The sequence below is a fragment of the Pygocentrus nattereri genome, chromosome 11 (genome assembly GCF_015220715.1).
Source record: "Pygocentrus nattereri isolate fPygNat1 chromosome 11, fPygNat1.pri, whole genome shotgun sequence".
NCBI lineage: Eukaryota > Metazoa > Chordata > Actinopteri > Characiformes > Serrasalmidae > Pygocentrus > Pygocentrus nattereri.
This window is the reverse complement of record NC_051221.1, coordinates 39,125,077-39,148,455: the sequence shown is the minus strand read 5'-3', so window position 1 is coordinate 39,148,455 and position 23,379 is coordinate 39,125,077. Positions and strand designations below refer to the sequence as shown.

At 40.3% G+C, this 23,379-nt stretch overlaps 1 protein-coding gene across 2 annotated transcripts; it reads right to left on the bottom strand.

Moving 5' to 3' along the window:
- Positions 1-399: 399 nt before the first annotated feature.
- Positions 400-23,379, bottom strand: si:dkey-159a18.1 (sortilin). Of its 2 annotated transcripts, none has more exons than XM_017706431.1 (21): positions 22,846-23,379; positions 21,984-22,046; positions 21,526-21,602; positions 21,273-21,375; positions 20,014-20,181; positions 19,138-19,211; positions 18,343-18,389; positions 17,923-18,059; positions 16,252-16,335; positions 15,973-16,033; positions 13,621-13,776; positions 12,344-12,441; positions 12,154-12,253; positions 9,718-9,889; positions 9,125-9,318; positions 8,488-8,680; positions 8,251-8,367; positions 7,393-7,519; positions 4,729-4,835; positions 4,539-4,650; positions 400-749 (listed from the first exon to the last, which is right to left on the bottom strand). In XM_017706431.1, exons 1-21 carry the CDS (start codon positions 23,047-23,049, stop codon positions 735-737), a joined length of 2,409 nt encoding a protein of 802 aa, XP_017561920.1. In that variant the 5' UTR covers positions 23,050-23,379; the 3' UTR covers positions 400-734. The 2 variants fall into 2 exon arrangements, with proteins under 2 accessions (XP_017561920.1, XP_017561921.1); XM_017706432.1 differs by having other exon boundaries at positions 13,621-13,743.

Sequence of the window (23,379 nt, the reverse complement as noted above, 5' to 3'; positions counted from 1 at the left end):
TTGTCAATTGGCCCCTCCCAGTCCAGTCCAAGTGTTCGTGTTGTTTGGATCTTCCATGTGTGTTTTTGTTTTGGTTTCCTAGTCCGGCCCCTTGTTATGGTCACACCTCCCCTGATTATTCTCACCTGTGTTTCCACCTGTGTCTTGTGAACCCTTGTTAACCCTCTTGTATTTAAGTCCTGTGATTTCATTAGCCTGGTGCTGGTCTTTGTTGGTGTTATCTTCTGTGTACCCCCCCCCCCCCGCCGTTCAATCCGTGTTGGCTCTATGACCCTGGACTGTCTCGACCCTGATTTTGGATTTGCCCATAATAAATCTCGCTTATCTCCGCATATGCGTCCGCCTCCTCGCTCCCCGTTACACAGCTTCTGATTTTTTTTTTTTTTAATACACAATGAGTATACACAATGACTGTTTATTTCAAGCACATTTTCAGGAAAACTTTTCTAGCAGCAGCTTCAAGGACAGTGTAAAGTACAGAGCTGAAATGATGGCATGTGAAAAGGAAGTTTACTCATGATAATATCCTATGCAGATTTCCTTGCATTAAGTACGTAACTGACACTAAAATGAACAGTTGAATGTTAAATAAGTTCTTTAGCCTGTTGGTGCAGCAGTTCTTCTGTAACAGTTTTGTTTCAGTGCATCAAACATGATCTGGTGGTTAAATGATGATATTTAGAAGGCAGGTGCAAAAACCTCAGACTCTTGACAAAACCAGACGGAAGACTTGCTCATTCAATGAGATCCTAAAGAGAGAAAAAGTGCAAGATTAATGTGATTAATTTGTGAAAGTCCACTGTAGACAGTTTGTAGAATATCACATTAACATTCAATTAAATACACATATTGCCAAAATTATTCAGTGACCCATCCAAATCAGTGAACTTAGGTGTTCCAATCACTTCCATGGCCACAGGTGTATAAAGCCGAGCCCCTCGGCCTGCAGACTGCTTCTACAGACATTAGTGAAAGAATGGGTCGCTCTCAGGAGCTCAGTGAATTCCAGCGTGGTACCGTGATCGGACGCCACCTGTGCAGCAAGTCCAGTCGTGAAATTTCCTCACTACTAAATATTCCACAGTCAACTGTCAGTGGGATTATAACAAAGTGGAAGTGATTGGGGACGACAGCAACTCAGCCACGAAGTGGACAGCCATGTAAAATGACAGAGCGGGGTCAGCGGATGCTGAGGGGCATAGTGCGCCAACTTTCTGCAGACCTCCAAACTTTATGAGGCCTTTAGATCAGCTCGAGAACAGCGTAGAGAGCTTCATGGAATGGGTTTCCTTGGCCGAGCAGCAGCATCCAAGTCTTACATCACCAAGCGCAATGCAAAGCGTGGAATGCAGTGGTGTAAAGCGCTGCCACTGGACTCTAGAGCAGTGGAGACGTGTTCTCTGGAGTGACCAATCACGCTTCTACATCTGGCAATCCAATGGGCGAGTCTGGGTTTGGCAGTTGCCAGGAGACAGTACTTGTCTGACTGCATTGTGCCGAGTGTAAAGTTTGGTGGAGGGGGGATTATGGTGTGGGGTTGTTTTTCAGGAGTTGGGCTCGGCCCCTTAGTTCCAGTGAAAGGAACTCTTAAAGCTTCAGCACCAAGAGATTTTGGACAATTTCATGCTCCCAACTTCGTGGGAACAGTTTGGGGACGGCCCCTTCCTGCTCCAACATGACTGCGCACCAGTGCACAAAGCAGGTCCATAAAGACACGGATGAGCCAGTTTGGTGTGGAAGAACTTGACTGGCCTGCTCAGAGTCCTGACCTCAACCCGATAGAACACTTTTGGGATGAATTGAGAGCCAGTCCTTCTCGTCCAACATCAGTGCCTGACTTCATGAATGCGCTTCTGGAAGAATGATCATAAATTCCCATAAATACACTCCTAAACCTTGTGGAAGGCCTTCCCAGAAGAGTTGAAGCTGTTACAGCTGCAAAGGGTGGGTCGACATCATATTAAACCCTATGGATTAAGAATGAAATGTCACTCAAGTTCTTATGCGTGTGAAGGCAAATAAGCGAATATTTATATAGAAATAAAGTGTATCTCTTAAATCCAAATGAACTTTAAGATTACTTTAATGGATTATTATTTCAGTGTTCATAGTCTTTTTAGGGAATCATTTTCCAGGACAACTTCCTTGACTTACAAATGCAACAGCTGTTGATCACCGAAGCTCATCCTGGAACAATGCACAACTGCAGATATGCTTAAGATTAAAGTAAACAGTACAGCCCCTGATTACCTCTTATTGACTGAGTGACACAATGCTGTACTCACACAAACCCTTTCTTCAACTAGTAATCATTTTATTATAAGCTGTGCTAATACGTCAGAAGTGAATGTTACACACTTTAAGAAGATTTAGTCTTTTAATGTAGCCTTGGTCTACCAGTGGTTCCAACGCAGTGTCCATGTGCTGTCTAGTTTGTCTACATGCAACACTGTAGCATTGCAAACTACACTAGATGTGAATGGCCAATCCAACTGGGCATCAGCAGCTAATAGGAAGAAAATCTTGTATCTCCATTTTCAGTTTTTAACATAATTTTAAAAAATACCTGTTACCCTTTGCATTGACTGTAAATTTCATGATAAATGGATTGAAGGAAATTACTCAAAATTACTTGGAAAAATGTCTGGTTCCATTGACTTATATTAAAAGTGAAGTAGGTTTTTTCCTTCTCCTGTAAAATTATCATTTTGGCGATATGAGGTTTTGTTTTCCGACAGTTTTTCTTAATGGGCCCAATTTTTCCATGACCTTACTAATATTTCAAGAGCTTATTTTCAAGTTTCTTATTTTCCAGTTGTTTTCATTAACTGGAAAACTAGTTTACAAAATGCCAGGTTGGCCAGAACACGTGGACTCGAAACCCAAACCTGACCCTAACTAAAATGTTGTTAAAAATCGATAGTGTTTGGTAACAATGTGATCATTTGAACCCAATCTATACACGACTATCAATATAAAATGTGGCTAAAATCAAGATATTTAGAAAAACCTTAACAGGATACAGCTTAAGGAGTTCTTTAATGGTGCGTCCATGGCCAGATCTACCATATGGCTTATGTGACTTGAGTGACTGCCCAGGGGCATCCAATGTCCAGGAGCACCAAAATGTTCACAAAAAAAATTAATAAAATAAGAATAAAGTAAAAATTACTTCAACTTAATACTTGTTGAAACATTCAGTTTGCTTCAAATCTATTCACACACCAGGCTTGTCAGTAACTGTCTGAAAAACAGATGTAAATAAGCAATAAGTAGCAGCGATATGGATGCCTTAAATTTGTTAGACAATTTTGTTAGTGTCTTTGTGTAAAACGTTAATTTGAAATATTAGGGAATGTTATATTCTTCGGCAAGCTTGAGCCCTGGTTGGCCTATCGATTTTGCCAAGGTCTTAACTGAGGAGCTAATTTTAGTTCAGTTTTTCTTGTGATGCATGAACATGACATGAACATACCAGCAAGCTGTTACAAGATTTCATGGAGATGTGGTACCATAAATACAAATACAAAGCCCAGGGGCACCAGAGTTTAATCTGGCCCAGAGCCCAGATGCAGTTGTATGCATTTGAACACCCCAGTCAAATTACATGTTTTGTTGTTGTTCTAAGTGAAACACATCCTCCATAGAGAAAAATCAAAATTTTAACTTTGTAACAAAATTATAACTTCTGCACAGGCCACTGTCACGATTGGCCTGTCCATGTGCTCGTGTTGTGTTTACTTCCCAGTCATGGCCATCTGCTTCTTTGTTTTGGTTTTCAGTCCAGCCCCTCGTTTTGTGACACCGCCCCTGATTGTTCCCACCTGCCCCTCGTTATCCTGGCATGTATTTAAGCCCTGTGTTTGCCCTGGTCTGTGCTGGTCTTTATTTGATGTTTGAGTTGTTTGTAAGCCTGTTCTGATGTGCTGTTTGTATAGTTTGGATTCCGGTGTGCTTTGTCATGTCTGTCCCTGAACCTGGACTGTCACGACCATGACCCTGGATTTGCCCTCAATAAAAGTTGCTTATCTCAGCGTATGCATCCGCCTCATCACTCACCACCGTTTAATCCAAAGACACAAAAACCAGAGTCAGACTCAAAAACAGTCCAAAGGTTCCAATCCAAAACCAGCAAAAGCACCAAAGGGAGATCCAAAAGAAGAATCAAAGAGTACAGAAAAGGTTCAAGGCAATCCAAATACATAAACAATGAGGAGCCGCGGCTTGGTATGCAGGTATGCAGGCAATACTTCACACTGAGTCAGTGTGCTGAAGGTCCTTAAATAGTCAGGTGAAATGAGCTGCAGGTGAGGGGTCAGGGTGCAACGAGGGAGAATGTCAGTATTCGGTGAGCCTCTGGTGGTGAGGACGGGTATCACACCTGACAGCCACATTTATGTTTTATTTTTCAGCCAAAAATATAAATAGAACATTATATATATATATATATACATAGAGAGAGAGAGAGATACAAATAACTGTTGATGTGGTTGAACTGAATGCTTGGCAAAGAGATTATGATGGAATTTCACACTCACATCATCTGAATCTTCTTGGAAGCTGGCTCGGTTACTGCTGGGTCCACTTATAGAGGTGATGCAGGGCTCGTCCTCATGTAGCTGAAGAGCAGAAAATCGGTATGTTGTTGACCTGTAGGGGGCAGAGAGGGCCAGTGAAATAAACAAATCTGCAACAGTGCACAATCACCAAGGGACTCTGAAGCTGTACCTTTGCCTGTAGTTCATTCTCCGGACTGTATTGGCAACTGCAGTAATGACGGCCAGCACTACGACCCCCACACTGACACCTATCACAATCTGCAACCACACCTGATCCTGTAAATCAATTGTTAGTATCGTAAATGGTACTACCATAATATATAAATAGAAATAGAATATATATATATTCTATTTCTATTTATATATGATGGTATGCCATAAAATACCAGAAATCACATACTTAAGATTACTGAACAACTAGACATTGTTTGAGGCAAGTGTGTGATTATTTAGGCATGCGATCTGCACGCTGCTAATTAGTGGGGTATAAGCTTCCATGTGACACAAAAGAAGATTCTTGAAGGGTTCATAAGGATCCATGAATACAGAACCATCAGTTCTATATAGATCCATTTCATGCTTAAACAGTTTTTACATGGTGAAAAGGTTCTTCAGATTGAAAGAGAGTGTGTTGTACACGATTCTATAAAGAACCTTTCTGAAAACGGTTCTATAAGGCCCAAAAAGGGCTCTCATTCTCACAATGTCAAGGTGTCAAGCTTATAACAATAAGCATGTCTATGTTCCCTGGGCAGAATGTAGAGCTCTTTATATGACACACCATGCATGAATACGATACGTAAAGGGAAACTATGGAAGAGTTTCCAAGGTAGAGTTTACCATCATTTATGTTTATCTCCTGTTCTTAGCTTAGCCTCTTTTCTTTGTCCCAATGTGTGTTAAACCATATAAGGAGAGTTTAAAGCCATTTATATACAAGATGTGTAATCTGTAAATGCAGTTTGCATAGCTTTAAGACGCTTATTCTGCTAAATGTTAAGCTGACAGTAAGTAAGTTTGATAAACAGCAGGACATTGTATTCTCCTAGCCTTCTCCAGTCGCCCTGCACTGTTGTATATTACTGAGTATATACTCTCACCGGCCACTTTATTAGGTACACCGGTTCAGTTGCTTGATTTTTTTGCTTGCTGTTGAATTGTGGACATACATACACACAAGAAGAACAGCATGAGCCAGCTAAACAAGTTTTGCAAATTAGAGCGTAGAATTGCATAACTGCTTTTCTGGTTTATGTGCAGTGGACTGCCCTTCCTTTTTTGTTGTTGCTAGTTATGTAGCCCTTAGCTTGCTAACTAGTAAATTAGCAGAATAAAGGAAAAAACTTGCCGTAATAAAAAATTAAAAAAAAAAAAGGTGAGGGCAAGTTGATGGGGCATCTTAAAAGCAGTATTGAAATGGAGGGTATATGTTGTCATTGAGGATATGCTCAAAGATTCCATTGTTAGCATGAATGCCAATTTTTTTAATGTTGTTAATCAGTGGCGGAGAGTAACTGAGTAAATGTAATTAGTTTCTGTACATATGTAGTTTTTTTGTGTATCTGTACTTAAGTTTTTCCATTCTGGGCAACTTTTTCCTTTCACTCCACTACATTTCAGAGTCTAATATCCGACTTTTTCCTCCTACATTTTGAGAAATCTGTCGTTCCTTTTGGTTTCTGTGTGTATAAAAACGTAACATGTCAAAACAAAAGAAGCGCAAAGCCAGAGCACCAATCAGGGCCCAGCGGTCACTTTGTTCTGAGCTGGTTTTGACCTGTTGGTCATACCGACCCAGTGCAGCACACGGTTCAACGTCAGCGCAGCAGCGTAAAAACTTTGGGAGCACATCCGTCACCTAAATGATGAACTAACCTAACTTTGTGTAAATAGAGCACAATATAGAAATATGTCCACATATGCAGTCGAGACGGACACGTTTCTTTTTTTCTGAATTCATACAAACACTTTCATTTTATAGTAAATGAGTTTGGGCTGGTTTATGTTTATGAACAGAGGCCTACAGATCAACACAGTAAAGGAGCTCATCTGTGATCCTGAGTTTAAAGCCAGTTTTTATTCAACTTAGTAACTAATTTATAAAGTAATCTGAAACTGAAACTTTGCTTGTGTGTAAAAAGTGATTTCAGAGCCACTCGGTTCTCCCTGATGGAAACTGTTTACCTTCAGTGTTTTGTGCTTATGATCATTTTAATAGACGTCAGCGTCACTAATTAATGACGTTCTATTAAAAGACTGGTTTACCAAGAGAGACGCTGGAGGACTTTCACCTGAAATGAGTTCATGAAGCCAGTCTGGTTATAAAAATGATAACAGGACATCAGAGCCAGAATTACTCTTTTAGTACTTTTACTTTATACTTAAATACATTTGAAGGCAAATACTTTAGTACTTTTACTCAAGTGGAGGTCTAAAGGGAGGAACTTCTACTTTTACTGGAGTGATATTTTACCTTGGGTGTCTCTACTTTAACTCAAGTACAGGATTTGTGTACTTCATCCACCTCTCTTGTTTACTGAAATGTAAATTTGGAGCATGTTTTAATTAGGGATCTACATAGAAGTATTATATATCTATCATAGAACCCTGGGAACATAGAACCCTGGATACATAGCCATGATCCCAGCCTCTGTTTCAGTGCGAAAAAATAAAAACGTAAACCTTGGACACCAAACATCTTGATGTTTTCCTGTTTTTTACTTTAAGCCCAAACACTGCCAATCTGCTTGATTTGAAAAACACCCAAAACCCATGATCACTACTTCTGAATGAGGAAATGTACTAATGTAAATGCAAATGTAATATTACACACTAGTCTAGGAAGGTGATGGCCTGAAGAGGAACCTTCACTGGAGTTACCACAATGCTTATTGGATGCATCCATATGACGCAGGGGACTGAAACCACCTTGACACTTATCACTGGGGATCTTGCGATACCTGTACACAATGCACATAAAGGTAAAATCATAGGGGTGTGACAATTCACAAAATGAATATTGCTTATACACTAGGGTCTTCATCTGATGCACTTTTAAATAGATTAAAATACACACTCACCGGCCACTTTATTAGGTACACCTGTTCAGTTGCTTGTTAACATAAATAGCTAATCAGCCAATCACACGGCCACAACTCAATGCATTTAGGCATGTAGAGGTGGTCAAGACAACTTGCTGAAGTGCAGGCCGAGCATCAGAACGGGGAAGAAAGGGGATTTAAGGAACTTTGAACGTGGCGTGGTTGTTGGTGCCAGACGGGCTGGTCTGAGTATTTCAGAAACTGCTGATCTGGGATTTTCACGCACAACCATCTCTTGACAGAGAACGGTCCGAAAAAGAGGAAATATCCAGTAAGTGGTCAGTTGTGTGGACGAAAATGCCTTGTTGATGTGAGAGGTCAGAGGAGAACGGGCAGACTGGTTCCAGATGATAGAAAGGCAGCAGGAACTCAAATAACCAACCAGAATCTCTGAGGAACGTTTCCAACACCTTGCTGAAAGTGTGCCATGAAGAATTAAGGCAGTTCTGAAGGCAAAAGGGGGTCCAACCTTTTACTAGCAAGGTACCTAATAAAGTGGCCAGGGAATGTATGTTGTATTCTGACATCCCTACATATTGGTGAGCTGCATGAGTGGGAGAGTGAAATAACACATGGTAAATGGCCCATACCCTTTTGTATAAAGCTCCTCCATCTCTCCATTTAAACAGATCTCCAGTTTCTTGTCTGAGAAGTTGGCTTCTTCCACACACTCAGAGCTGTTTTCATGACGATAGTAACCATAATCACTGCCATAAAGAGATATGGAGCTGTTACTGAGACTCAATAAAAGTTCACAATTCTATCTAACATGATTTTTTCATCACTCATCAAAGTGTCTCAGGCTATTGTGATTCAAATTCTCTCACCACATGTAATCTTCCCTGGTACAGGGACATGGGGTCTGTTGCTTGCTGACCACATAGTTCCGTCCATTTCTGCAGACAGACATCTTTCTCAACCTCCTATATGTTTCTTTGTAACCAAGGACACATCCATCCGTCTCTGAGGCTCCTCCATCATCAGAATGGGCCAGCCACTCCTCATAGTCATCCTCATTACCTGAGACATGAAGATCACAAATATTTAATATAAAGTGTGTATGTTTGAATGATTGAAAAACATTGTTTGGAACATTATTTTCAAACATACTTCTCAACAAAAGACAGATGTTTTATCTCCCAATACATGGCTATTAAATTGAAGATAGGTAATACATAGAAACTGGGATATAATACTGCATAATGCTTTAGACGGATATTGATTCTAATTTCTAGTAGTAGAATTTCTATTTTTTTAATGTAATGAAATATAATACAGTCAGAAAATAACCATTCCTACCAACAACTTCACAGTTAGTAATGAGACACTTCAATGTAATGTACCTAAAATGTAAAATGTCAAAATGTACACTTAGTATGAGTGCATTATGTTGCTCTCTTTACTACGAACCACAGATGCTCATTATCATTACTGTTAACGATGACAGAGGTAATGTTTTCTCACACTCTCTGGTTAGCAGTTGCTCAAAGTCAATGGTAACCGCGACCCACATGGGCCGATCATCATCTTCAGGTCGGTATCCAAACACACCGATGTTCATGGACTTAGTGCCAGGTTCAGACGCCAGGCCAGCAATAAAAAAGGGCTGCACAGTGAAATTATAAGTCTTCCAACACTGGCCCTCATCTGTGGAGAATCTGGGGAAAAAATTATGCATTTCCATAATAATGTCATATAGCATGTTTAATAGCAGATATCAAATGAATATATACATTTTTTTTCTTAGTGTAATTAAATGCATTCAGTAATCAATACATTATTTGTACGATCAGAATAGATTCATTTTAATTTCCATTATCCAGTGACTAATGATGTCACTAAAACTATCATACTGTATTATTCTCAAACCTGGTCCCAATTCATGAAGGTTTCTCAGATAGTCTACATGTGCACTGACAAGAGCTACGATATGATGACTTTCTACAGACACGATATATTTATTAGGCAGTTGTAAAAGATGAGTTCTAAGAGATATGAGATCTAAGATAAACTATGAGAAATTCTCTTCACCCCAATGTAGCCATAACAAGTCTCACTTTATGGAGTTAACTGGCCGGTCTTTATGAGCCTCCACGGCCACTATCAGGCCCCCTGAATCTAGTATGCTGTAGTGGTGGGGCCCCCTCAGCGTGCCAATCCAGTTGTAGCCCCCATCCGAGGACACATACACATCTGGTTTAGATGCTGAAATGGAGTCGCCGACACTACCTGCAAAAAGCAGAAGGTGCAGGTTACTGACAAATTCTGGACAGATGTGCCTTAACCTGCAGATTTATTACTCAGTTATTAATGTTTACGACTTATCATTCAGTAGCAACGATGAAACTAATACACTTTATGTCCAGAAGTTTGTAGACACCTGCTAATCCAACATTTCTGAAATCGAGAGTGCTAAGAGAGAGATTACATTCAGCCAGATTCAGTTAGTAAGACAGTCCAATTACTTTGACTGTCTGGGTCAATGATGTCAAATATATTATTACATAGATTATGGTTCTCATTCAGTCTGCTAGATTCATTTAGAATCTATGTTCTAAATTAAAATCATCTTATGGACCGCAATGTACCATTAGGAAAATATTTTTCGACACAACGACCAACAATTTTTTTAATATTATCATCGTCATCATCATAATTGACCGTTAGTCCAGATAGGGTCGCAGTAGCAGTTGAGAGAGCAGAGAATCCCAGATGACCCTGTCCCCTGCAACTTCCTCCAGCTCATTCCCGGGGACCCCAAGCTGCTCCCAGGCCAACTTGGAGATATAATCCCTCCAGCGGGTCCTAGGACGACCCTGGGGTCTTGTCCCGGTAGGCCTTCCCTGGGAGGCATCCAGGGGGCATCCGGATCAGATGCCCGAACCACCTCAGCTGGCTCCTCTCAATGCAGAGGAGTAGCGGCTCTACTCTGAGCTCCTCCTGGATGACCGAGCTCTTCACTCTATCAGATAGTGTGTAGCACGCCACCAGAAGAAGAAAGCTCATTTCCACTGCTTGTATTCGCGATCTTGTTCTTTTGGTCATTACCCACAGTTCATGACCATAGGTGAGGGTTGGGATGTAGTTCGCCTTTTGGCTCAGCTCCCTCTTCCTTACTACAGACCGGTACTGTGACCGCATTACTGCTGCCGCCTGTCCCAGCCTGCGGCCGATCCCTCTTCCCATCACTCGTGAACAAGACCCCAAGATACTTAAACTCCTCCACCTGGGGCAAGTCCTTTCCCCTTACCTGGAGTGGGCATGCCATCCTTTTCCGGGCCAAGACCATGGACTCTTGGAGGTGCTGATCCACATACCAACCACTTCACACTCAGCTGCAAACCACTCCAGCGAGCGCTGGAGGCATCCATGTGATTCTGCCAAAAGAACAACATCATCTGCAAATAGCAGAGACGCCACCCCAAGTCCACAAAACACGTGTAGACTGGGTTGGCAAACTCCCATGCCCCCTCAACAATCTGTGAGAGGGTGAAAAGCTGGTCCATTGTTCCACGGCCGGGACGGAATCCGCATTGTTCCTCCTCAATCTGAGGTTCAACTATCAGTCAGAGTCTCCTTTCCAGCACCTTTGCATAAACTTTCCCAGGGAGGCTGAGCAGTGTGATACCCCGATAGTTAGCACACACCCTCCGGTCCCCCTTTTTAAAAATAGGGACCACCACCCCGGTCTGCCAGTCCAAGGGTACTGTTCCCGAGGTCCATGCAAAATTGCAGAGGCATGTTAGCCACAACAGCCCCACAATATCCAGAGCCTTAAGCATCTCTGGACGAATCTCATCCACCCCCGGTGCCTTGCCACTGACGAGCTTACCAACTACCTCAGTGACCTCCTCCAGGGAAATGGAACTTGACACCCCAGAAGCCTCTGGCCCTGACTCCCGTGAGGGAGGCACGTCTCCCGGATTAAGAAGTTCCTCAAAGTGCTCCTTCCACCGACCGAACAATATCCTCATTTGAAGTCAGAGTTTTTCCACCCTTGCCGATTACAGCTTGTGCGCAGCCACCCCGACCGCTCCTGAGTCGCTGGACTTTAATATTAATGTTTTCATATTAATGCAATTCTTTGTATTCTCTGTGGTTCACCTTAAGACTTCATGTAAAAAAACAACATATTCTCGACATCTAATGTACCTCGTAACTTTAGTCTGACAGCTTAAAATGTTTTGTAGGTGATCTCTGTCTGATCAATTAGTTCATTCAGAACGTATCAGATAACTGATGATAAAATAACGAAGATTTGTTGGCAAGTTATCGGTCTATTAAACTCATTTTGGTCCAGCCCACTTGACATCGGACTGAGTGTGGCCTGTTGCCTAAAAGGAGTTTGACGCTCCTGGTCTGAGTACTTTTGGACATATAGTGTACACATGTTATGTAGTTAGGCGACAAACACTGGAAAGTGGGTCACATATAGTCTCTCAGAGATTAAGGAGTTAGTGAATGACTGAGGTTAGCTTGAGAAGGACCACTACCATGAGCAATGATCAGTCCAACAGCAGAAGGGTCAGACAGAGGCAGCATGGGAGCAATGCTGCTGTGGAGACTGTGCTCTCCATGGATGTGCAAGTTACACTGGAAAACACAAAGAAAGACATTTATCACCACTTCTACAGTCACAGTATTTCATGCCATGTCTGCTAATGCTGTGCTGTGTGAAGGTACCCTTTCAACACCTCTTCCACATTCAACGTTTTCTGGCTTTTTTAGTGGTCTCCATTCTCCACCCTTGTTAAAGGAGATGACTGTGGAAATACGTCCATCTGTAGCAAACAAAGTCAGCAATTAAAATGATTTTTTATGGTAAGATCTGCATAAGGCTGGAGACTTTCTCTTTGTTGATACTTAATCCTTAGAATGCAGTTATTGTTGGTGATAAGAAAAACATGCTGTAAGTCCATGTTTTGCACTTTACACTATGCGTTTTGGAATGAAAGCCTTCATATCGCTGCTGTCGGAAGAAAACCTTGTATCTCCAAAATAGTGACTTTACAGGAGAAGGAAAAAAACATACTTCACTTTCAATGTAAGTCAATGGAACCAGAATTTTTCCCATGTCATTTTGGGTAATTTCTTTTAGGCCATTCATCATAAAATTTACAAACAATGTAAAGAGTAACAGATACTTTCAAATTATGTCAAAAACTGAAAAATGCCAAAAATGGACATACAAGGTTTTCTTCTGACAGCAATGATATATTTAATAGAAAATTACACAGAAATCTGCAAAACAAAAATATCAAATGTTTCAGTATTTAGTATTAGAGTCAGCGTCCACTCATTGCCTTTACTACATTCCATTCTTTTTGGTAGATTTGCTTAAAGTTTATTCAAAGAAATCTGCAGAGATACTTTTCCACACCTCCAAAGTTCAGTCTTAGAAGTTGGTTGCTTTCAGTCTTGCTGAAGTCTGGACTGGAGTGGTCAGTCCATTGTTCTTGGACCTGGGTTGCTCTTTTAGGAAACTCTGGTTTTTTCACTTATTTTCTTTTGACTTTCCCCTTTATTATGCACACGGATTCCCTTGCATCTAATCTCCTCTGAAATTTCTAATGAAAAACAACTTTTGTTGTTCCATTTTGACTGGAAATTAAATGACCTTTGCCTAGTATTGATGTTCATTAAAACAAGAGGATGAATGAAGGTGCAGAATACTATCGTTTGTTGTTTTAATTTCCTTTAAAGTTATTGATGTGAAATAACTTTCTTGCAGAAATAAAAAATTGAAATAATCTTTTATTTCAGTGCCCTTCTTTTGTCATTCAGTGGTATTAAAAGGGGGACTCAAACCTGTCGATACAAAATAATAAACCACTTATGAATATATTACTCATTCAGAATGTAATTACATAATAACATTTGCACAGTTATGCAAAATGAAAGCAATAACCCTAGATTTAATCAGTTTGTAAGTGATCACAGTGCATGATAGGTGCCCATACCCTCCACCAGGACATTGGTAAGATAGACTCCTCTCAGTGATGTCACATTGATAAAGTCACTCTTCCTTTCAATGCCGAACAGGTGATGTTCTAGAGACTTTGAATACAGGATGCCACGGTCATCTGAGGTATAGATCGTTCCGAAATATGAGTTGTCTGCAAGCATGAGAGATCACACACATACGCACTGCTGACACAGCTTTTTACCTTGCAGATTGGAGATAAGATAATATTCGCCATTCACACACAAATCATACAGAGACATTCACATATTTCGCCAGCATTTAAAACGTTTTCACTACGTTGAAAGAGCCTCAGAGAGAGATTTAAAAGAGAAAAGGGATTACAAATAAAGTGTAACATGACATTCCCAAATTCTCTCAGTGTGGCTCAGGTTATAAAACACTTTCTTTGTCTGATATGCGTGTCACGCTTCTCTTCATGCGGGTGAACCCTGATGCACATATCAATGTGTCAGCTATTCTAACAAGGCCACAACACCACCTCCACTGCATTGTAGGTGAAAGAGAACACCATCCTCAGCCTTATCTTGCTCGTTAACCACCACTACACAAAAGCCTCAAGGCTTACCTAAATATGAATAGTGTGTTGACCCAAAAGAGTCAGTTGTCTGCCCTCTCATGCTATTAGCAGGAAATAGTTGTCAGCACTATGAAAAACTTGTTCAGCAAGAACTGAGACTGTAAAACTGATGTGTGAAACTGCAGCGTTAAAACATCAGCACTATGACTGAGTTTCCTTAAAGGCCCAAAAGCTGCCAACTTGATAAAAGCTCACCCTTTATGCCTGAACACAAACAGCCAGTTTGCATTGTTTTTCATTTAGTTTACTGAATAAAAAGCCTTTAGGATGTAATAAGCCTGGAAATTTAAGGGATTCAAGACAAACTCAGGCCAAAATCTGATTAACTGACCATTTATAAATAATGATTGACTCGCCTGACCATCTGTAAGCAAAACTTCAACAAAACTGCTCACAACAAACCTGCAGTGAGAACAGTGGTGGAAGTAAATCAGCCAGAATTAGTAGGCTAAGAGAAGTTTAAAAATTGTGGCTGGGGATTGCGTAATTCAGACACACTCGATCCTGATAATCTGGAGGATGGTGCTGTTTTTTTATTTCATTCTTGATGATGAAAAAGTTTTAGATTAAACTCTTTGGAACTAATAAAAGACTCTAGGGTAAGCTACACTTATTGTGTAGGTAGGTTCATGTATTCACTAATACCCATTTTAATATTATGTCTAACAATAAGTAACATTGCAGAACAACGAGTTGAGTTTTTCTAGCTCCGGTGTCAGAATTAACTTTAGTATTTGTTCATGTAAAAGTGTAATACCTGTCACAAAAACTTCCTTCTTATTGGTAATCTTTAGCAAGAGTCCCTTGATTTTTTGCTTTAAACATCCCTACATTCACCCTTTGTCCATTTTTTAACACACACACACACACACACACACACACACACACACACACACACACACACACACACACACACACACACATACACTCATCGGCCACTTTATTAGCCTTGCTAGTGAAAGGCTGGACCCCCTTTTGCCTTCAGAACTGCCTTAATTCTTCGTGGCAGACTTTCAACAATGTGTTGGAAACGTTCCTCAGAGATTTTGGTTGGTTATTTGAGTTCCTGCTGCCTTTCTATCATCTGGAACCAGTCTGCCCATTCTCCTCTGTCCTCTCACGTCAACAAGGCATTTTCATCCACACAACTGACCGCTCACTGGATGTTTCCTCTTTTTCGGACCGTTCTCTGTAAACCCTAGAGATGGTTGTGCGTGAAAATCCCAGTAGATCAGCAGTTTCTGAAATACTCAGACCAGCCCGTCTGGCACCAACAACCACGCCACGTTCAAAGTCCCTTAAATCCCCTTTCTTCCCCGTTCTGATGCTCGGTCTGCACTTCAGCAAGTTGTCTTGACCACCTCTACATGCCTAAATGCAGTGAGTTGCGGCCGTGTGATTGGCTGATTAGCTATTTGTGTTAACAAGCACTTAATAAAGTGTACCTAATAAAGTGGCCGGTGAGTGTATATACATATATATAAAAAGTCAGTTCATAATCCAATAAAAATATTTTCAGTGTACTATTCTGTGTGTTTTTACATTTTCCTAAGTATTACTAAACTAATGCTACTTGGTGGCGTTAGCGGAAGGTTTGACAGCCACAGCCAAAGTAACTAAGAGAGAAAAGACTTTGCATCTGTGAGAATTTGGCAAACGTTCATGTGGACAAATGTTACATGGTATTAAGCATCTAACGTGTCACCAGAGTGATGAAAATGAAGAGTGATATAATGTGGGGGTTTCTACCTCCTGGGCTGTCCACATGTATAAAGATCATGTCTTCATCACCATCCAAAAGCGAGTAGAACTGCAAACACAGAGTAGGAACATGCGGGCATGATAACGAGTGAATGACATACAGGTAAGTGTGGGCACGTAGGTGTGTCTTCAACCTTGGTGAGAGAAGGCCTCTTTTTCTGTTGAATCAGCAAGATGCAGTCTGGCTGGCTGTTAAGACAAACCAGTCTGTGTCTCGTTTGTGTATTGCTGTGACTGTTTTGCTTATTTGTTGAGACTCTCCCCTACCTGCTCTGAGGAGGCTGTTGGCAGCAGAGCTTTGTTGAAGTAATCTCCTTGATCTGAAGATACATAGATAACCCGTGGAGAACCCTACAAACAAACACCACACTCTGAAGAACACAGCTGCCCAACACTGCTTTTTACAATGGTCAAATATTAAAGGGGAACTTCACAGATTTTTCGCAATATCTGAAAAAAAAAGCCAATACTTCATCTTGTCACTGTCGTAACTATAACTTACATTGTGATTTGACAGTAGTTACCGGAAAGTTTATAGTACTTACTGAACAATTCATAGCAGTTACAAGTAATTCATTGTGGTTACTGAATAATGCACAGTAGTTACTGAATAATAAACCTGGCGTTGTTAATTGTTCATATGTAAACAAAGTAATCATTTTAAATTTATTTTATTTATTTATACGTGTATTGTAGTTTGTTCATGGCTCAGCATACGTGTGTTTGGAAAATCAATAAAACAATGTGAAAAAAAAGAAAGAGAGGCTGTCAGAGGCGTAAAAAGGCTCTAATTTGTGTAGATACTGTGAATCCGGGTTCCTATTGACACAACTGTAAAAACATCAATACGAGTTGGTAAATTTCTCTACAAAGACACCTTTCAAGTCAAATCACTGTGTTGTATATGCCAATGACTGAATTACGCAGACATTTCAAACATTTTGAAAATAAACTCACATTTATAAAGCAACCTCCTGCTTTTCTGCATTAACCTAAAATAAGTGTGCCACTCTGGAACTGAAACTACTTGAAAAAAAGAATAAAAAGATTTTCAAAAGCTTTTTAAAATAAAAAGTGTAAACTTTTCTCTCTGTAAATTTATCACAGCATGACTTTTTTATGTGTAATAATATTCTCTGTCTGAGCATAAGGAAACTTCTCATCATTTCTGTTGCACACAAAAATTTAAGCAACGTTGAGGCTCCTGGTTGGCACAACAGGGTATTTAGGCTTTTTATCACCACTGTCAATAACACCACTCAGAAAAAGGTTAATTACAAAGAAACTTAGAAACTCCGATTTCCTTACAGTGGTGGTGATAGGAACCAGGGATCGTGACATCTACAACACAAAAATTTCATTTACCACCCAAAACAACCAGTGAACCTACACATGCCTTCTGATTTTTTATACGTAAGGTTGACAATGATAAAACAGTGATGAATCAAAAAATCTATGTTTTGTTTGGGGGCTTTTTTGCATGTACCTCTCCACTATGAATGGCAATAAAAAAATATATAATATAATATGTTTCTTGGGCATCAGTCAACATATCTGCTCCCATTTCAAAGGTGGCTTCTAATGTCTCATTCCCATCACCGTTGCTGCAAACAGTATCTGACTCTAGAAGGGAGCATTTTACATCAAGCCACTCTGAATTACCTCATTCAAATCATAATGATTTAATTATTTAGAAAATTAGAAAAAATCGACTAAATTCACCTTTAAGTTAAGGTAGAATAACATAACAAACTTTTTTCCGTATTAAGTCTTCTTTTGTTGGTATATGATTTTGTTACAACATTGACAAAACAATGGTAGAATCAGTAGAAAACACTGAAATAGGGCGCCTTTTTGCGCTGAACATATTGTTGATGCTGTCTATTTATGTGCATGTACTGTTTTGTGTTTAACATGCTGTCCGCATTTTTCCCCCACCTGTTTCTCCATGACGGAGGTGAATAAGAAGCCTCCAATGTAGCCGAAGGTGAAGACGTTCTGTGCGATGGTAGTGAATGTTTGGCCCAGGTCTCGTGTGCGTCTCAGAAAAAGTTCTCCTCGTTTATCCGCCTCCACTACACTCAGTTTACAGCATTTACAGTCCGGTGGAAACACAGAAAAACAGAAAACAGATTAGAGATAAGTGTGGGCTTCATTTATTCATCATTTGAATTTTTTGTGCCATAGCCTAGCAGAAATACTTCATCTTTATGTGGTAACAATTGATGAAAAATCTTATGCATTTACTTTTTACTACAGATTACTTTTCACTTTTATATTATTATTTTTCTTTAATGGGTAATTTGTATGTGATTTAGTGAAACAGTTTGACGGTTTTGAGTAAAAAAAAAAACTCACCAGTGTTTTCAGGGCTGTAACTGAAAAAAAGGGTGTTGCCAGGTCCCCTTCAGTAAAAACAACACAATAAGAAAGTATAAACAACCAAAAATGCAGTGCCGTTCAGAAAGACAATGCCTATTTAATGGGAGATACTGGGGAAAATGAACAGGACTCAAATATCAAAAGGAAAAAAGAGCATGAAATGTGAGAATTACAGGAATTACATCGATAAAGATGATCAAGCTAAAGTATTAACTTGTACGGTAACACTTTATTTGAAGGCTACCTACATAAGGGCTTTATGACGCATTCATAAGCGCTGAATAATGTGTTTATGAAGCGCTACTTGAACATTTATTAAGTGCTTATGTCGGTTCTCGCAACCTGACATAAGATGTTTTATGAAATAAATGACATTGTAATGACATAATAAGAATAAACGGTGAACATATTTACAGCACTAAACATATTTAAACCCTGTACATAATTGCATCAATCATCTTATCCACGCCATGGAGGGAAGAGGGGGTGGTTTCCAGGCATATTTAACCTGATATCAGTACAATGTCATCTTAGGAATGCTGACATAAATAGTTATGTATAGTGTTTTAAATATGTTTGTCATTTATTTCATAAAACATCTTATGTCAGGTTGCGAGAACCGACATAAGCACTTAATAAATGTTCAAGTAGTGCTTCATAAACACATTATTCAGTGCTTATGAATGCGTCATGAAGCCCTTATGTAGGTAGCCTTCAAATAAAGTGTAACCACTTGTACTAAAAAGTGTTGCAGGGAGTTTTTGATCTCACCATGTGAAAGAGTAGACCCCATCATGGATTTTAGACCAACTATTCCCAAAGTCTTGCGAGAGCCATAGACCACTCTGGGAAAATGTTACAAGAATGAAGCTGTCATTATTATTTCTGATAGGAATTAACTGGCGAGTTGAATCAGGTGATTCTGAGCAGGGAAAGCATTAAACTGTGCTGGACACCAGCCCTCCAGGACCAGAGTTGATGACCCCTGGACTGTATGATTTGGGGAAAGGCATGAAACAATATTCCTTGGACACAGAAAGCAAAAGAGCTCAATGAATACATCTACACATATTTAAATCTGAAGTCTGAAGGTGTTTTAAATTAGGCCTATGTTCAGCAATGTAAAATTCATTTTGCCACAGTACATGCTTGAAGTGAGCATAGCTGTCTGCATTAGCCACCAGCATTTCTCAGAATCCCTCACAAGATTTTTATCTACTCAAATCTTTGAGGCCAAATGATGTGCACATAGTTTAGGTACACACTGTATGTGCATGGCATTTTGATAAATGAGGCCATAGGACTAAAGACCAGACAACCGTGAACAAACACAAACGTCTGGTTGGTGTGACATAACCTTATTTGATCGTTGAGCAGATTGAGAATGTTCTCTCCTCCAGTCACCCTGCTTGATTTAGTGTTTTCTAGACATTCAGACGTCAGACTGTTCATGTTTGTCGTGGTTGGTTGCTGGTGTGCTCTAGCTTTAACAATCACTTAGTGAGCTGTCAAACGTTGAAAAAAAATCCAACACTCTCCTAACAAAGAATCTTACTGAAAAAAAGACTATAGACCAGACCTGAGATCTTCAGTTTAGACTACATGTTAATTCAATGGAGGCTTGACTGAGCAAAAAGGTGAGCTCACGTCTGTGCCGATGACCAGCAGGCATTGTTGGTTCTGGTCGTGGAAGGATATGGGCTGCGCTGGGTGGAACGGCAGCTGCACTGATTTGAACGTCACCCCTGAGTCCACTGAGGTGAATATGACTCCTCCTGGGGTGTGGGTAATTGGCAGCTCAGCTGTCAGAATCACCTATGAAAACAGCACCACAGCTGTGAGAAGGTTTTACATAAAAAGAAAAAAAAACATGCTTTGTAATAAAGTTCAATTAATCACTGGCAGATTCTAAAGGAAAAGATGAAGATGAGATAAACTACACACTGTGTGTCAATGCGGTCTTACGCTCTAAGTCTATCCAGGCCAGATAACGATGACTTCATCACCACTGATTCCACCTCTCTCAACTCTAAATAGTTGAGTGAGGGTCTCTTGTTAGATGACTGTTATCGGAATTCTCACCTACCACCCCCTCCTCCTTGCATGCTAAACTGTGGTTTGGCGGTGTGAAGACACTCTGTCACAAGAGAATGGCTTTTGTCAGCAAAAGCCTATTGCACCACTTGTAAAGTGACACAGATGAGCTGAGGTTAACTGACTGAAGCTGTCCCTTTCATTTCTGATTGGACAGTATGACTCACAGAGGTACTTCATTAGTAAGAAAACCTATCAGGCTCGTACACATACAGACACTGACATGAAAGGCAAATTCCATAGTGTAGGTCAATGCACTGCGTTACTACAAAATGACGCTTATCTTTAGGTGCCTTTGCATTTCAGTGGTTTGGGTCCACTAGACCCTCAACACAGTACTGTCCAAAAATCAGAGACCTCCATAAATTTATTTTATTTCAGCTACTACACGTTATTCTTTTTTCAGATGAAGAGTTAATATATACATATATATATATATATATACTTTCAAAGATTTGGACCACCAAAACTATTAACAATTAAAGCTTTATAGTGTTCTCAACACAATAGACTGACCACACCAGAGTCCAGACCTCAACATCTCTGAATGTGTTTGGCATTACTTCGATCGTGAGAAGCAGAAAATGCAACCAACTCCTAAGACTGAACTTTGGAGGTGTGGAAAAATATCCCTGTAAATATCTTTGAAAAACTGGAGGCAAGTCTCCTGAAAAGAAGTAAAATAATTCATATCATAGTTACTTCTGTGTCATTTTAAGTCCCTGAAAAATGAATCATTTCATACATATCGAAGTGTGGTCTCTGATTTTCCTACAGTTCTGTAAATATCATGAATACAGTGTTATAGTTACCTGCTGAGAATTCCCGGGGCCTGCACATATGCCAAAATCCTTTTTTATAAAGGAACTGTTGATGGCATGGGAGATATCATGGAATGATTTCCCATAGTCTTCACTGTGAGGAAACATAGTAATATCAAATTATGAAACCCTAAGTATATTAATGAGTTGTCCATTGAATATACAGTAAGGGGAGATTTCTAATGGATATGTGTTTCAGATACAAGCAAAATGAACGATGACACTCCTAATGCTGTGCACTAACCTCCTGTAAAGTCGAGTGGAGCCTCCTTCATAAAAGGACTCGAGCGGAGTGCTGACAGTGGACAACACCAGAATTACCTGACCAGAGTCAGAGAAAAGACCAAAATACAAGGTTTTTTGGTTTTTTTTTACTCAGAAGTACATTAAGGGTTGAGCAAGTAAAACAAGAAAAGCTCAAATGAAATTTATCAGCTAAAACCAATAAAAATCAGCCAATTAAGACGTTTACATGTTCAAGCACCATCATGTTCAAGCATCACATGGCGTGCTGATGCAGGTTCCATCAGAACATAACCAAGAAAAGAGATGTGGTTAGTAACACTTCCTCTCGCTGAAGTGTTGCACGAAATGTGGGCGAACATTCGCACATATTCACAACAGTGACATCGTGGGATGTCGACGTTATCCCAACAACTGCACTTCTGAATTTAACTCGTCCAGGGAGATAAAGTGACTTACCCCAGTCCCATCTCCTACCCACGTGAGACTAAAAGTGAAGCCGTCATCTCCGTGAAACCCGGTCTGGAAGAGAAGATGAAAGAGATCATCTTTAAAATTGCTGAAATTGACAGTTTCGAGGTTCTGATGATATTTTCCTCAGTACTGCTGAAGCCAGTCAGCACTTCCATCACTCAGAAATCACACCCTTATATCCAATCAGTCCTACAGCCCTAAAAAAGAACCAGGGACGCTCGGAGAACCACTTGCACGCTTAAAAGGTTCTTCGCATGATGAAACGGTTCTTCTTTTTCTTCAAAGTGTTTTTATTGAACATCTTAAGCATTAATACACTATATAATACACGTTTTATTTTTTGTTATCAAAAATCAAAAAATTTGTAGGCAATGAAACGGTTCTTCAGAATAATGGAGAACGTGTTAGCACCAAATACTTGACATTGTAACAACAGCAGAACCATTTAGGTGCTACACAGAACCAGGCTCAATACAGACCACCTACAACGTTCTCCACCAAGCTGAAGAACCATTTCACCATGCAAAGAACCACATAACCTTGCCAGTGGTTCTGCGTGTTCGTGGTTCTATATAGAACCATTGTTTTTACTGAAGAACCCTTGTGTGCTTGTGTTAGAGTTAACCACAAATTCATCATTTAATTCATAAGAAAATACGTTTTACTGGCTTTAATGGCTTCAACAGGTCCCTGTTTACAGATATAAACATCTGACGAGGTGCTTTTTCTTCATTACACACACAACAGAAAAGATTTGACCTCAGCCTGAGGTAAAAGTCTACGCTGCTTATGAGCTGACAAGAAACAGAAAATGTATTCCCTCGCCTTTAGATGGTCCTGCTCTTACCTCGTATGTGTTCCTGCCCAGGGTCTTCTGCTCTCTGGGGCTGAGGGCAGTTTTACAGGTCGTGAAGCTGGACTTCACCGCCCAGCTGTCTCGTTTTTGTCTCGGATTTCTGGGCTGCTCGTCCGAAACACGACGGGAGAAAGTCACAGCTTCAGCAGAGACCGCGAAACACGCCACCATTAATGCTGTGAGTCTCCAAATCATTCCTAACGCTGGAGATGCTGAGAGCGCGAAGAGATGCCAGTGCGCGGTGAGGTGAGGCGAGGTGAGCTGAGGAGCTGAGGGGAAACTTTCAGTCGGAGTTCAGCTGTCACTCTGAGGGGAGGAGACGAGGCTGCTTAGCATAGCAGGTTGTAGCTCACTGACCCACAGACGACGCTTCAGGCCTTTCCAGTCATACTGGGAGTGGACTTTTCTATCCCTGAGCAGAGCCCACTACAAACATCTCATTTTCTCCGTAAGTGAAATAAAAACCGTGTATTTCTTTAAAAGCAAGAGCTTCGAAGAGCTGCTTCTGCTGTAAACGACCACCTG

Coding starts and splice junctions, on each gene's coding strand:
- si:dkey-159a18.1 (XM_017706431.1), bottom strand. CDS start 23,049: ATGATTTGGAGACTCACAGCATTAATGGTGGCGTGTTTCGCGGTCTCT. Junction 22,047..22,845: donor TGGGCAGGAACACATACGAG/GTAAGAGCAGGA, acceptor CTTCTCTTCCAG/ACCGGGTTTCACGGAGATGA. Junction 16,336..17,922: donor CCTCCGTCATGGAGAAACAG/GTGGGGGAAAAA, acceptor GTTTGTTTGTAG/GGTTCTCCACGGGTTATCTA.